General features: G+C 42.3%; 1 protein-coding gene across 4 annotated transcripts in view; it reads right to left on the bottom strand.

Moving 5' to 3' along the window:
• Window positions 1-2,388: 2,388 nt before the first annotated feature.
• Window positions 2,389-15,912, bottom strand: part of Cacna2d3 (calcium voltage-gated channel auxiliary subunit alpha2delta 3) — an 812,834-nt gene continuing 799,310 nt past the window's right edge. For 2 of the 4 annotated variants that reach the window (XM_075988899.1, XM_075988897.1), the window contains 3 exons: window positions 5,906-6,021; window positions 5,603-5,688; window positions 2,671-2,799 (listed from right to left, as the gene is read on the bottom strand). In XM_075988899.1, coding sequence (XP_075845014.1) covers window positions 2,713-2,799; window positions 5,603-5,688; window positions 5,906-6,021 — 289 coding nt within the window. In that variant the 3' untranslated portion in view covers window positions 2,671-2,712. Of the gene's footprint in view, window positions 2,806-5,602; window positions 5,689-5,905; window positions 6,022-15,912 lie in introns of all 4 variants that reach the window. The other 2 variants (XM_075988898.1, XM_075988900.1) reach the window with 2 other exon arrangements.

A 15,912-nucleotide genomic window follows, 5' to 3' on the forward strand; every position in this document is an offset into this window, starting at 1 on the left:
TCGTTCTCTTGGATCTAGGCTCTGGTAAAGTGATTGTCAGGAAAATTACACCAAGTGTGGTAATCCTCCTGTTTCTGAGGTCCTTGAGTGTGGGGTTGATATGCCACATTGTGGAGTAGCGGCAACTCAGATCTCTGTGAAAACACGGCATGGAAAGCAGAAGCTGGTGCCAGCAGTTTGGGCAGCACAGTGGAGGATTTGTTGAGTGGAAGCGTGCTGGCCTGAGTCCTGACAACACGGGGTATGGGGAGAGTATCAGGGCAAGGGCTGGCCTGGTGGCAAGTGTAAATGAACAAAAGCTCTTGGGTCTACTCTTCTGGCTCAGCTTCTGGCTTTGTCCACCACACCTGTCTGACTTTATCTCTAGTCTTACGCCCACCTTCTGCAGCACGCATCTTCTCAGAGTTCATGTCTACGCTCAGTTCCCGACCTTCTGCAGTTACCTCTCCTTGATCATCCTGCTTGCCGATTCCGTTGTTGGACTGAGGGTCTGTTCCTCTTCCAACGCTCTTCTCTGGACTGAGAATGCAGCAGTGAAATTCAGACAAACCTCCTGCTGAACGTTCTCTGCCTGTGTTCGCTTGGGGGAAACAAACTGGGGAGAGTAATCCTGAAATAACTGCCATTGGAAAAGGTGAAGCAGGGAAGTTAAAAATGCCCTTATAAATGTAGGTCAGGAAAGGCCACCTACCAAGGTAAGACTGGAAGTGTGTGAGGAAGTGATGTGCACAGGTATCTGGGGTGAAATAGTGCCTTGGACAGAGGTGACAACTGCAAAGGCCCTGGCTGAGGTTAAAGCTGCCCTGCATGTTTGAAGAGCAGGGAGGACATTCTGCTTAAGTGCAAGGAGGGTAAGTGTTAGGGACACAGCTTTAACAGACATGGTGCAGTCAGTGTTAACACATTTGGTAAAATGGATTGAGACTTGTCCTTGGGACATGGTGGATTGGAGAAAGTTATTTACTGGCAAATTTGATAAAAGTAATGCCCACTTGGTTGGCAATGTTTTTGGAGCAGACAACATGAGGGACACCCTGGGCCATCCACAGGACTGTGATGACCCACAATGCCACAAGGCGTAGTATGACTCAATCCTATTACCTTTATGTCAGTGCGAAGGGCAATTCCATTCTGCTAGTCAGAGCTGTATGGGGTGTATTTATAAACATGTATTCTGTACTGTCAATACTAAATTACATACACAGTGACAGAGTTGGCTTCTTTGTGCCATTTCTCAGAATTCTAATGGAGTATCATGGGTCTTAAGGCACTAGTTTTGTTCAAAGTTATATCACTGCTGGGCACATGCCTTTAATCCCAGCATTCAGGAGGCAGAGGCAGGTAGATCTCTTTGAGTTTGAGACCAGCCTGGTCTACTAGAGCTAGTTCCAGGACAGGCTCCAAAGCCTGAGAAACCCTGTCTCAAAAAAAAAAAAGTTACTTAGCCATTGCCTAGTATTCAATATAATGAGTTTTTATTTGTATGAATGACAAATGCATTTATTCACTGATTAGTGCATAGAAGTGAACAGTACAGATGACCACCATTGTATGACTCCATGGTGGTCACCTTTTTTGCAGGTATTGCTCTATTGAGACCAGAGCTGGAGGCACAGTCACCTTAAGGAACATGTCAGTGTGGTGCTGTTATTCCCTTCATCCATGGAACTCTTTCAGGAAGAGATGAGCGTATATTGGGATTGTGTTGTTGTTGTTTTGAAAGTTGAAGCGGGATCCAGATGGCTTTGAGATAGCCATCCCATAGAGCAAGACATTTTTTACCTAGGAGAGGAAATTATTCCACCTTATTTGGTTACCACGACCCAGTGGATCTGTTTTCCTGTTTGAGAGCCAACATCTCAGGAAAGGTTATGGCTCTGGGTAGTTTCATGTCCTGTAATATCTAAGATCTGGTTTCGCCTCTTATTTACGGGCAAAGCCAGAAGCCAAATGCAGAAGAAATGAGCTTCGGCGTCTTTCATGGTCATTCTTTATGTCCTCTGAGCCTTTTCGGAAGAATTTCCTGAGATTTATGAGTTCTTTATTTCTGCCCTTAAATAGTTCAGCGCTAGACTATTACGAGAGATTGTGTTCTCCTCCAAAGTATGATTTCTACTGAAGCCGAATTCAACAAACCCAGGGTTCTATGTAATGAAATCTTCCCAGTGTAGACGATAGTTTGATTTACTTCTGTAAATATTTTTGGGATTTGAGTGGAACATCTAAACTATTGTTAACTATTTGTCTTGAGTCTGCTTTGGGGCACATTCTCTGCCAACAGCATCCTTCTTGGTTCCTGGAATAGGTGATATTTTTCCAACCATGATTTTTTTTTCTTTTTTAATCTGTGTTCTCAGCTCATAAAATGACAAATTCCAAACAAGGTGATTATGATTTTAATATACTTTATTTAAAAAGTACACCGTTTTAAATTGGTTTCCTTTTTTTTTTCGAGCAGAAGGGACACTGCCTATCCAGTACAGCCCCATGTCTGAGGAAGGGTGATCACGTGGCAAACTCACATTGGCATGACTGGCAAAGTAAAAAGATAACTTTTTGTCAATGTATCTGCAAGAGTTCCTATCACGCACAGTTTGAAATCATGAGATGCTGATGGCTGGCCTATGCTTTTGTCTCTATGTCGCACCATATTTGGGTTCACAGTTTATCCATGATTTATAGCATGCCAAAAGAACATCTCAGGAGTCAGTGTCACCTCAAGGAGAGACTCGAAACCAGGGGGAGCAGCAGCAGGACCGCCTGGGCCTGGAGACTCGACGCACCCCCACACTCTCTTGCGTTCTCCTGCAAGGAAAGCAGGGGCTGGTTAGAGCAGAGACGGGTTCCAGAACTTTAGGCTTTGCCGTTTCCATACTGATGAAGATTCTGGAATCTTCGGACTCAGTGACGGAAGGATACAGATTTGTCTAAGTCCCACCCAGCTAGAGTTCCAAATCCCTAACTGCAGTTGTCAACGTGCATACATTCTGAACTACTCTTTGGAAATTATTCTACTTTCTTAAAGGTTTATTTTTTTCTTATGTGTAGGTCAGGGGCTGTGACTGTCGAGTGCTGAGCCTGTAGAATCCAGAAGAGGGCATCAGATTAACTGAACTCTCAAGCAATTGTGAGCAACTTGAGGTAGGTGCTGGGAACCTAACTGGGGTCCTCGGCAAGAGCAGTATGTGCTCTTAACCGCTGAGCTACTTTGAAAATTATGTAGACCCACTGAAGGTGGCTCTCATCCTTGCTAATGCTGCAACCCTTTAATACAATTCCTTATGTTGTGTTAGCCCCAACTGTTAAATTCTTTTTATTGCTACTTTATAACATAGTTTTGCCACTGTTATGAATCATAATGTAGATCTTTTTGGAAAGAGGTTTGATGAGGGGTTGTGACCCACAAGTTGAGACTGACTGATGTAGTGCATTCAAGAGGTAAAGGGCTGCTGCTGCAGGCATCCGCCGCTGCAGGCATCCGCCGCTGCAGGCATCACCGCTGTAGGCATCTGCCGCTGCAGGCATCCGCCGCTGCAGGCATCGCCATTGCAGGCATCGCTGCTACAGGCATCCGCCTCTGCAGGCATCTGCTGCTGCAGGCATCCGCCGCTGCAGGCATCCGCCTCTGCAGGCATCTGCTGCTGCAGGAATCTTTTGTGGTCTTACAAAAGCATGAGAAGGTGAAACACACTAGTTCTGAGAGACACAGTCAGCTCAGAAATTGCTTCTCGGGTCATTTTTCTTTTTATTTCGGGGAGAGAGACCCTATTTCAGAAAAATAATTTTATGTGTTTCTTTCTCTTAAACACATGCAGAAATGTTGCCAACTCCATTATTCTCCTATTCTGTTTGGCTATTTTCTTACTAATGGGTGTTCACTTTACCATCTATTCTATACTTTTCCAAAAGCCACCAGATGTTACTACTCTACCATCAGTGTGATTTGCTTCTGCCCGTGGGAAAGGTACTCAAGAGGAAGGCTGTAAAACTTGAGACTGCTGTGCCTCTGAATTAGACCTATCTGTCTCTTCACTTTGTATTACTTTAACAACCTTGGACTATTCCTAATTATCAACATCATTTACAATGCTCCTGATTTTGTCAGATTTTTCCTAGTTAGGTTAAGCTACTTTAATAGTTAAATACTTAAATAGTTTCCTAGTTAGGTTAAGCTACTTTAATAGTTAAATGGTTCCACAGCTTCTAGTCTTACATAATGAAGCATCTTATTAATTCCTGGATAACATCCTAGGAATTAATAAGACTACTATTTCGCCATGTAAGACTAATCCATATATTCTTTTTGAATTAACTGTTTCCTTATACAACTACTTTCTAGGTTTTACTGACCCCAACTTCAGCATTCTAGGTAAAAGAAACTTCAGAACTTTATGTTTATCTTATATCCAGCTACCAAAGAAAATTTTCTTGTTGACTCTAGTAACTTTTACTTTAATTATCCAGAGACAGATTCTTACTTTGTACCTAAGTCTGGCCTTGAACTTGCTCTCTTCACACCTTGGACTCTCAGATGCTGCCTTATAGGTGAGGCTAACACACACAGCCCAATTCCTGGTTTTAATTCAAATTGTTTATATTTTCAGAGTTGCATGTGACTAGGATCACTGAAATATTAAAAAAAATTTCAGCATATATATATATATATAATATGTACAAGATGTTGCTTTAATTTCCATTTTGACTATAGATGCAAATATTTTCCATAAACTCTAATTCATTATAGTCAAAATACTGGCAGTACTTAAAATAGGTAGTGTACCGACTTTTAACACCTTAAGAACTGGATAGCCTACAGTACATCAAAAACTATGTGCTATTTGGAAGTGCACAGACAGGAAGAAGGCTGGGGTGACATTTTCAACAGTAGCTGTTCAACCTCTCTCTAGTTATAGATCTGGGCAAGCTTTCTGCTTTGGGTAGGGCAGAAGTGGGCTCCATTTATGAGCTTATTCTTCTTGCTTTAAAATGTCACCGATGCAACTGCAGAATGTATGCAGACTCACCTTTGTCAGGAGTGGGCTTAATTCTACCCTCACTGACAGAGGTGTGGCAGTTTAGGGGTTTGGATGCAGGTGCGTCTAACCTGCTGTTCATACACTCCCAGGAGAGCAATGGATGCAGGCCAGCAGGTTTGCAGAGGACAATATCATACTGGAGCTGGACAACCCTGGTTGCCACTTAGCATTCCCATCCATCAGTGACCACGATCTGATACTAAGTCGCAACTTTTCTTTAAATAGGTATCTTGTAAACAAAAAGTTAGCTGAAGTAATCCATGGAAGTAACTTTACCTTCCATTAAAAAAAAATAAAAACCATGATGGTCAGAGCCTCCTGTATATGATAAAATCATCACTCATCGAGAGTTAGTAAAAGATCTAAGAATATATATAGACAACAAAGGAAGAGGTCACCAAGTAGAGATGGCCTGAGTACCTCCATCTATTAGCTGTCATGTAATTCCTCTTTTGGCTTTCTGAAAGGAATTATTTTCTCATGAGTCAAGTTTCAGCTGTAGTTCCTGGTCATCATGAGGTACTCATTGTGAATCTGATGGGAAAAAGAATTGAAATGGTTCTCAGACTTGCCTCAGGATGGAAGCCGTGGCAGGATTCCGGACGCCGTCTGATCTTCTGAGCCTTTAAACGTTCGCACTTAAGGGATTCATTATGTTGACTGTAGTTAAGGCATGTTTCCGACGGCTGCTTCTCTCGCTCTGAATTTCAGGGGTCAAAACTTGGCACTAAGTAGCTTAAGCACTTTTCTCCATACACAGGTAAAGGATGTAACCCCTCCCTCTTTGGCACATCTCCCTCAAGTTTCCTTCCTGTTGTTTCCCCTTTACCAGTTGCAGCTGCAGCGGCTGGACCCACACAAAAAAAGGATATACCTGATTTCAATGGGCGCCATGGTGATGGGAGCCACAGACTCACAGAGACAGCTGCTGTCCACCACCACCATGAACAGATTGCTGCTTGGGATTTGTTGGATTACAAAGGACCTGTGGGAACAAGTAACAAGACAGCGAGAGGTCACTTACCATCTGTCTTCATTTCATTTCTGTTGCTTTGATAAAATCCTCTGACAACAGAACTTAGGAAGAAAGGGTTTATTTTAGTTCCCAGTTTCAGGTTATAGTTCATCATTGCAGGGAAGTCACAGCTCAGGAGCTTGGCACAGGGCATCCATGATTAGGAACATGATACAGTGAATCCCGGCAATCTCGTGCTCAACTCATTTTCTCCACCCTTGTATCGTTGAAGATCCCTTGCCTGGGGAATACTGTCTTCCACAGTGGGTAGCTCATTCTCCTCAATTCGCATAAACAAAATGAGTTGGCCAACTTGATAAAGACAACCATGCATTGAGATTCTCTTCGCAGATGATCCTAGATTGTATTCACTTGACAGTTAAAATTAACCACCACACCATCTCTCAAATGAAAAGATATATAGGAATACTTTTCCCCTGTGGGAACAACTATAATATTTTATGGAGCCAGATCCAGAGACAACCTTTCTAGGAAGTTGCTCCCCTCAATTGAGATGCTTTAACCAAAAATGCTAAGCTGGAATAAGAAAGCAACAGCTGTATTCTCTTAAAGTTAGTATCATTCCTCTGGAGAAACTGAGGTTTCAAGTAGAGAAATCCGTCAAAACTGGGTAAGTCACGTCAGTCCATATCTGACTTCATTCTATAGAGTTAGGTCTCAGGACGATCCTCACAATGGAACTCAAGCAATCTATCTCCTGTTTCTCTGCCAAGGGCATCCGGTTTGCTAAGAAAATGTCCAGGGCCCAAAGCGTCATCGCATACTATGATTTTCTTCCTGTAGAGCTTTTCTCCTTTCCTCTGACCTCTGTGTGCCATGCTGAGAAGTCCCATTCCTGAACCACGTTGTCCTCTATCTGACCAGGAGAGAGGAGGGTGTTTTCAGTGAAACTGATTCTAGGCACAGATGAGGTCTAGAATCCATGCTAATTCCAGATCTAAGACTAGATAGTAACTCTAGCCTTTGAGAGCCTCCAGTCCAGCCAGTCCAGTTGTAGTGAGCTTGATCGTGGAACTGGAGTGATCTGAAGAAGCTGCTTGTATTAAAGATTGTGCTGACTACTTATCTCAGACAGCTAGAGCACTGGAGTGTACAAAGATTTGGGATATTGTAGGGGCTGAGCTAAAATGTCCATCTTAGTCCCTTTAATAACCTTAACTTTGTATGGATCTTAAGATCCTTGGGAGTGTTGATCTTAACATCCTTGTATCAGAGACACTCTTTGGGACTAATCTCATGAGAGCTTTAACCTCCACCAACACCAAAGCTAAGAATGCTAAGATCGCATCAGAAAGCTTGCTTTGTTTAACAGCCTACCTCCCTAAGGCCCCCACTAAGGTATTTGGAAAATGGATTTACTTAATATTTTGTTTAGTTAAGTGACCACAAAAGTTGATGTAACTTCCTCCGTGGTGGAATATGTCATTCAGGGTGACTTGAATATGTGTTTTGGGGCCATGGTCATTCATAGTTGGCTTAGAATAAATTATCTTCTCGTTTCTATTAAAGCATGCACGCTATTTAATATCAACAGTTTTAGTGCCTACACGGATCCCCAGAGAGTATCTACTTTTGCCAGGAGAGTCATTTGGATAGCTGCCATGCACCAGTTTGTCCTGTCAATGACCACAACCCCAGCACACAATGCCTCTTCAAGAAGATATTGGTGAGGCCAGTATCCTGCTTTTGTTTGACAAGTCCTTAGCTTTATTCTGAGTTCATTGCTATGTTTGGGTGTCCTCTTTCAAAACATTTGTTTAAACTTTAGTGTATTATCAGTTGGCTTTTTTAAAAATATAGCTCGTTCATTATCTGTTTTTGTAGTTTAATTTGTCCTTCTCCCAATCATTCAAATTTCCTGTTTTTAGCATAGAATTATTATGAGTACCTAATTCTGAAGATGCCAGGATAAGGTGGTACTTGTACCTTCCGGCTTGAAAGGGTGTGGTTAAGAGAAAACTGGATGTTATGCGTGCGCTCCTCAGTCTACACTATGATATCAAGTTTCCCAAATCACTTTATGCCTGGGTCAGAGGGAATGCTATTGGATCATGCAGGAAGAACACATAAGGGTTCTTGAACTCTGCCACCTTCATAGACATGGAGGATAAACCCAAGCTACAGAGGGAGGAACTAATTTCCAGGTAAAATCAGAGGAAGGGAAAGAACTTCCACAGCATAAACTGATCAAGACTCCCAACCCATCAGGGGTTTTACATAGGGAAAGCCTTTGTGGAAACAGAAATTCATGGAAGGAGAAATATTTGGGAAAAAATGACAGCTTGTTACTCCAAACGCCTTTAGATCTAACACTGAGAGCACCTTAAGTTGCAGATAGTCAGAAAAATGGGGTCCCTCTTGTTCCATAGAACTGTGGTTGATCATTACCAGTGCTACAGATGCCAGGATTGCATGAGTTCACTCCATCCCATTCTGAAGACCTGGAAATTTTTGTTTAGGTGTAGCACAGACCCAAACATCTCTCATATTTTCCTTCTGAATCTCAAAGAATGTCTCAGGACCATGGCCGTTAGTAATACAACACCAACATCTCTTTCTTTGAGAGACCACAGAACAAACCACGAGATAAGGCCTGTGTAGCATAAAGGAAAACAACCTTTATGAACTGCTGCAGGTTAGGCTAGACATGGAGACATCAACTGAGCCTGAAGAAATCACACAGTATGCTCTTCATCTCTCCTATAACCAACCCAAGGCACCTATAACCCATAAAAGCTACTTGATAAAATGGGTAAGAAAAACAATTTTAGAGAAGATGTACAGACATCAACATGAATATACAACCATGACTTTCCAGCAAAGAATCTCAATTGGAAGAAAAGCTTGAATATTGCTGGATTGCTGACAGTTTGTAAAATTATGGTTCTAAATAAACAGTGAAATGCAAGAGAATGGAGACAAATATAAAAACTCACTGAAGACATGGAAATTATAAAGATTAACCAATAATAAGTCTAAAACGTTGAATTAAAAATTATTCAGCCTAACTGAGAGAGAAAAAACACCATGAGAGGGAAGGCAGAAAGCATGTAAAAGGCAGGTGTGGAAGAAGAACAGAGTGAGGTGCTGTGTTCCAGACAGGACGTGGCTATAATACCAGTCAACTCACAGCAGCTGGAAGTACCTGGACAAGACCAAGCATCCAGATTCCAGCAGAAATGGGAGAGAACCTCGTGAAGGGCTGTGGTTCTGACACAGCCAGAGTCTGTGTTGATACCTACGGCCTTTGTTATCATAGGGGTACCAGGAGGTGGCCGTAGGAACAAAGTGTGTCGAAATCTGAGGGTCATGGGGAGCTGGCCCTGCCCCTAGCTGGATACTGCAGCACAAGAGTTGGAACCCTAAATCAGGAAAGATGACCCCACCCCTTGCCTCAGGCATGTACCTTACCTGGGCAGCACACTAGAGCTAACCCCATTGTGGGCATGACAACAGCAGAGCTGACCCCACCCCCCTTGTCTGCCATGTGGTAGCATGGGTGAAGAAGAGATACTTTCCCCTCCCACTCTTTGCTATCTGTGGCAGGTGAGAGAGCTGGCCCGGGGTCATGAGAGTGGGAGAACTACCCTTGCCCATCACCAACTGCAGCACACAAGACAGCAGACCCTGTACTCTGCCCGAGGAGCACACTAGAGCTAATCCTGTTGTCAGGGATACAGGTAACCAGACCTGAGGGCATGAGAGCCCCTCTGTATGCCCCCTACAGCAACTGGGAGAGGTGGCTCCAGGGCAAAATAGTAGAGCTGGTCCTGGTGATATGAGCGAGGGGGACCCGGATTTGTGGACCCTGGAGCAGGAGAACTGGCTCGGTCCTTGCTGCAGGCTGCATTGGGTGAGCTAGCAGAGGCAGCACTGGAGAGCTCATACAGACAGGGATGGTAAGGGAAAGCTAGTGAAATGAGCAACCCAGCTACCACCCAGGTCCAGAACCAGGACTATGAGTTGGCCCACTTCAACATCCACGGATCTATGAACTGTTGGAACATGTGACAGAAACAAGTCTACAGATCCCAAACTGTAGGGTCCCCAGGACAACACTACAGCTTTCACATCCACAATCTTCTCCTTTGTGTGTTGTTTGTTTGTTTTGGGGGTGAGACTGCAAGGGTGGAGGGCAGATGGGAGGGCAGGGAGATAGGTAGGATGCATGATGTGAAATGCGCAAAGCATCAATAAAAGTTAAAAAGAATGATCTAGCTATGTGCTGTCCTACCAAAAAACACATTTCGTTGGTAAACACACATATAGCTTAAAATTGAACAGTTGAAAATAAAGACATTGCACAGATGGAAACCAAAAGTGAGCAGAGGTGGCTTATATGTAAAAAGAAAAGCAGACTTTAAGTTAAAAATTTAAAAATTTTGAGATTAAAGTATCAATTCTGAAGGAAGATCCAGCAATTTCAAATGTGCATATACCTAATTACCTGCTGGCCAAAGAGTAAGGCCAATACTAATGTTAATGAAATGAGAGACACTAATAAATTAATAGTTGGGTGGGTTTGTTACTGCACTTTTCCCAATGTGCCCATTATTATCCTGACAGAAAATCAACAATGAAACACCTGGATTGAGTCATGCTCTAAGTCAAGAGGCCACAGATTTGTTCATCAGACAGTATCGCCATGCACATTTTTCTTGTATATACATCAAACAGTTTCAGGATAGGTGTCATGTTAGGTAACAAACAAAATCTCAATATTGTTCTTAAAATTGAAATCACAGTGTGTATTTCTCAGTCCTGAATGGAATAAAACCACAAATCACAAAGTGAATGGAAAGACTAGAAACTGAGTATGTTCCTGAGTGGCCAATAGGTAAGTGGGGAAAACATGACAAAAAATGCAGATGCCAGTGTCACCCATGAATCTGCGGGATGCAGCAGAGGCATCGGGCCTGAGAGGAAAACGCAGACAAACATGCAAACTCAAAACAGTCAAGACAGAAGTAAGTTGAAAGTCAGAGCACTAATGAACCAGAATCTTAAAAAATAACAAATAAAACAGCTGATTTTTAAAGGTTAGTTGACAATATTTTTTTAATATTTATTTATTTATTATGTATACAGTATTCTGTCTGTGTGTATGTCTGCAGGCTAGAAGAGGGCACCTCTTCTACAGATGGTTGTGAGCCACCATGTGGTTGCCGGGAATTGAACTCAGGACCTTTGGAAGAGCAGGCAATGCTCTTAACCACTGAGCCATCTCTCCAGCCCTTAGTTGACAATTCTTTAGACAGATGAATTAATAACATAAATACCCAAATGAATAGACATAAAACAGAGTCATTACAACTTACATCTATCATAACTTGACCCTAAATTTTAGAAAGCCTGGTGGGAATTCATACCTGTGAGTGCATACCGCCTACCAAAACTGAGTCATTAAGGAACCGGCCAATAGTAAGCAATGAGATTAAAAATCTACCATATCGTAACAGGTAGCTCAGGCCCTGATGGCTACACAGATGATCCCAAGCAGGAATACATAAGGAAGGGCTAATTTCAATTCTTCTGAAACTATTCCAAAAGTTGAGATGGGAGGAAATCTGTCATAGTCTTTAGATCAACATTTGCTTATACCCCCAAAGAGAAAAAAAATACAAAATAGAATGATATCATTAATGAACATAAATGTAAAAATTCTCAAGAAAAGACCAGCAAACCAGTTCCCCAGCACAGCAACAAACACTGTGGTTCAGAAAAATTCCTAGGGATTTCAGATGGTTGAAAATATGTAAATTAATAAATATTGTATTGTCTCGAAAAACCAAAAAAGAAATAAATATTGTATAAGGCATGAGAAGAAAAAAACATATGTTCATAATAACAAATACATAAAAATCAATAAATATATTACATCATAAAAAGATACTAAAGACTCAATATTAAGCACAAGAACATACATCAAACTATTAAGATTTCGCATAGAAACTCCTCTCTCTGTCTTGCTGTCCGTCTGTCTATTTCATATTAAATGGGGACAGTGGATACTGTTCCTTCCCTGTAATATGTGGGACAGGACCAGGATATCCATTCTCACCACTGCTATTTATGTAATACTGGAAGCCTTAGCCAGAGAAGCCAGGCACAGAGAGCAAACACTGTAGAGGAAGAAATGGAGATGTCAAATTATCCATGTTTGCAGATAAAATATACATATAAAAACGAGACGCTTCATGGCCAGCTGTGAAAACTGACAAGCGAACTCAGCAAAGCTGCAACATACAAAATGAATGCAGGGCAAACAGAAGCAGTTTTACCTAAAGCAGTGAGTTGGCTGAAAAGGAAATTAAGAAAGCAATTATGTTCAAAAGACCTGGAAACTCAAACTATTTCATTATAAATTCAAGCAGAGAAGTAAAAGATTTCTATATAAAATATTGTTGAAAGAAAGTACAGAGAACATAACAAATGGAAACCTGTACCCTATATATGAGTTAAAGAGTGAGTGTTATTCCAAATGCACTGCTCCATGGAGCCACCAAAATATTGACTTTCTTTTCAGAAATTGAAAAAATCCAATTTCATATGGTCTCTCTATGTGTGTGTCTCTGGCTCTCTTTGTGTCTTTGTTTCTGTCTCTGTCTCTCTGCCTGCCTCTGTGTGTCTCTGGCTCTCTCTCTCCTCTCTCTGGCTGTCTCTCTCCCTTACACACACACACACACACACACACACACACACACACACACACACTGGAATAACCAGACTCATCCTGAGCAGGCACACCGGGCCTACTGGCATGAGTACTGTGGCATCCTTTGATTGGATTTGAGGCCTGCTCCACAGGAGGGAATTTACACCAGCTCTAAACCTGGCTGCAAGTCTGTGGCTATGGAGGCCCTAGGAAGAAATCACTGCCCTTACTTGGCAAACCTCCTAAACATTTGTGTCTTCCCATACATAGCCACTCTCAACCCTGGTAGAAAGGTTCTTTTTGTAGTGAGCAGGGGTTAATGGAGAGACTTTCTACTGGTCAAAATTCTGAAAATTGGTGAATGAGTGCACAGCTCTAAGGCAACGTTGATATCAATGCGCAAGACGCAGGGAACCTTATGGAAGAGGGAATGGAAAGAGAGCAGACGCCAGGCGTGGCGGAGGAGCTCTGCAATGCTGCCTCTGGGACATGATGCGATTGTTGTGCCCGTGAATTTACAGCAGCCGTGCTCACCAGCCCATGATCAAGCCACTCAAAACTTCAGCACAGAGGGAGTGGCACACGAGCTCTTACTCTGGCATGAAGACTACTGCGGCTGATAGATTGCCAGTCAGTTTTCTCTAGGGTTGGGGCCACTGGTAGGTTTTTCATGCTCCAGAGAATGACTCCACACGCATGTAGCTATTTGCATACAAAGAGCACTAGATGGGGTGTGGTAGGGTTCAAAACAAAAGGGGTTGTGGAGGTGAGAGCAGGTGCCCTGTGGAGGTGTCTGGGAGAGTTGGAGGAAAGAAATGAAGTTTGGACAAAACACATCGTATACATGGAAGAAATTCTCAAAATATAAAAATGTTCTTTAAAAATAAAATGATCCTGGGGAGAAAGAACAAAGAACTCCTCTCACATACAAGCTTGAGGCATCATTATATCTGACCAGTAAACAGATTACATATTCATTAATTAAAAGCATTTGCTGCTCTCTCAGGGGATTCAGATTCTGCTATCAACACCAACTGAGTGACTCACAGCCAGGGGATTAGTAACTCCAGTGCCAGGGGATTTAACACCCTCTTCTGGCTTCCAAGGGTACTTCCACTCATGAGCATAATGCTCCCCGGTCACGTGCATGCATGATTGAAACAACAAAATGAAATCCAACTATCAGAGAGCTAATCAACTAAATAGGCGATTCTGGAAAGAAGTCACACAAATGGCCAAGTGCAAGAAAACATGCCCAGTTCCATTCATTTGTAAAATGCAAACCAAATCACAGCATACTGGAGGTAAAACTCGGGAGCAGACTGCTGAGGCAGTACTGGACTTGATCTCCAGCAGGGAAGAACAAAAGCAGATGAAAACCATTGTGACATATTGTCTCATCTCATCTAGAATCGGTATTATCACAAAAACAAACCGCAGCACAAGGGATGGTGAGGAAAGGGAGCTCATATACTGTTGATGATAATCTTAATCATTAGGCCACCATGGAAAGCAATATAGAGAGTCCTCAAAATAACTAAAAATAGAACCATCATATAATTACCAATTCTCTATATGCATATATATATATATTCAAATGATGAAATCATTATACCAAAATACCTTTGCAATTTGATTCATAATAGTTAAGATTCTACAAGCTAGCTGCCTTTTAGATAGATGGATAAAGAAAACAGGATATATATTGAAAATAGAACATCAAGGACTGGGGAGACAGCTTGCTGCATAAACTGCTTACTACGCACGCACAATGACTTGATCTCAGCATGTGCATAAAAGTAAAGCACAATAGTGCAGAGCCCAGTTCTAGGTGGACAGAAGCCAGCCACAGGGACTCCTTGCATGGCCAGTCTATCTGATACAGTGATGTGGGAGTGTCATATATCAATCTGTTGATTTCACTGGTTAAGCAATAAAGAAACTGCTTGGCCCTGGTAGGTTAAAACATAGGTGGGAGAAGTAAACAGACAGAATGCTGGGAGGAAGAGGAAGTGAGCTCAGAGAGACGCCATGCTCCACTCTCCCGGGCAGATGCACACGATGAAGCAAGCCCCCAGGTCAGACATCTTTCCCGGTAAGACTGGAGCTACACAGTTTATTAGAGATGGGTTGATCGGGATATCAGAATTAGCCAGTAAGGGCTAGAGCTAATGGGCCAAGCGGAATGGGCCAAGCAGTGTTTAAAAGAATACAATTTGTGTGTTGTTATTTCAGGGCATAAGCTAGCCAGGCGGCCGGGGTGCTGGGGACGCAGCCCCGCCGCTCCTATTACTACAATACAGTGATCTCTAGATTCGGTGTGAAAACTGTTTCAACAAATAAAGTCAGGAGCAATAGTGGAAGGCATTCAACTTCCATCTCCAGCCTGCTCATATGAGTACAAATATCTTCACACACGTGAATACATACCACACACACACATAGGAAAGATCCCACAGGCCTTCAGTCGGCTATAGAAAGAACGACTAGGGTTATTTGTAGCAGCACAGATAGAACTGGAGGCTGTGGGAATGAGTAAAATGTGTCAGAGAAGGAATAAGACCACATGTGGGTCTCCATTTGTTGAAACCAGTAAGTCAGTTTTATAGAAGAGTGGATGGGTAGTGGTCACTAAAGACTGGGATGTGTCCCTTAGTCATCAGAGAAATGCAAATCAAAACAACTCTGAGATTCCATCTTACACCTGTAAGAGTGGCCAAGATCAAAAACCCTGATGACAACTTTTGCTGGAGAAGTTGTGGGGTAAAGGGAACACTCATGCATGGCTGGTGAGAATGCAAGCTGGTACAGCCCCTTTGGATGTCAGTGTGGCGATTTCTCAGAAAATTAGGAAACAACCTACCTCAAGACCCAGTAATACCACTTTTGGATATATATCCAAAGGATGCTCAATCGTGCCACAAGGACATGTGCTCAACTATGTTCACAGCAGCATTGTTTGTCATAGCCAGAACCTGGAAACAACCTAAATGTCGCTTGACCGAAGAATGGATAATGAAAATGAGGTACATTTACACAATGGAGTACTACACAGCAGAAAAAAATAATGATGTCTTGAAATTTGCACGCAAATGGATGGAGATAGAAAAGTGAGGTAACCCAGACCCAGAAAGACAATTATCATATGTACTCACTCATAAGTGGGCTTTTTAAACATAAAGCAA

Source organism: Microtus pennsylvanicus, chromosome 10 (assembly GCF_037038515.1).
Source record: "Microtus pennsylvanicus isolate mMicPen1 chromosome 10, mMicPen1.hap1, whole genome shotgun sequence".
In the NCBI taxonomy this organism is placed as follows: Eukaryota; Metazoa; Chordata; class Mammalia; order Rodentia; family Cricetidae; genus Microtus; species Microtus pennsylvanicus.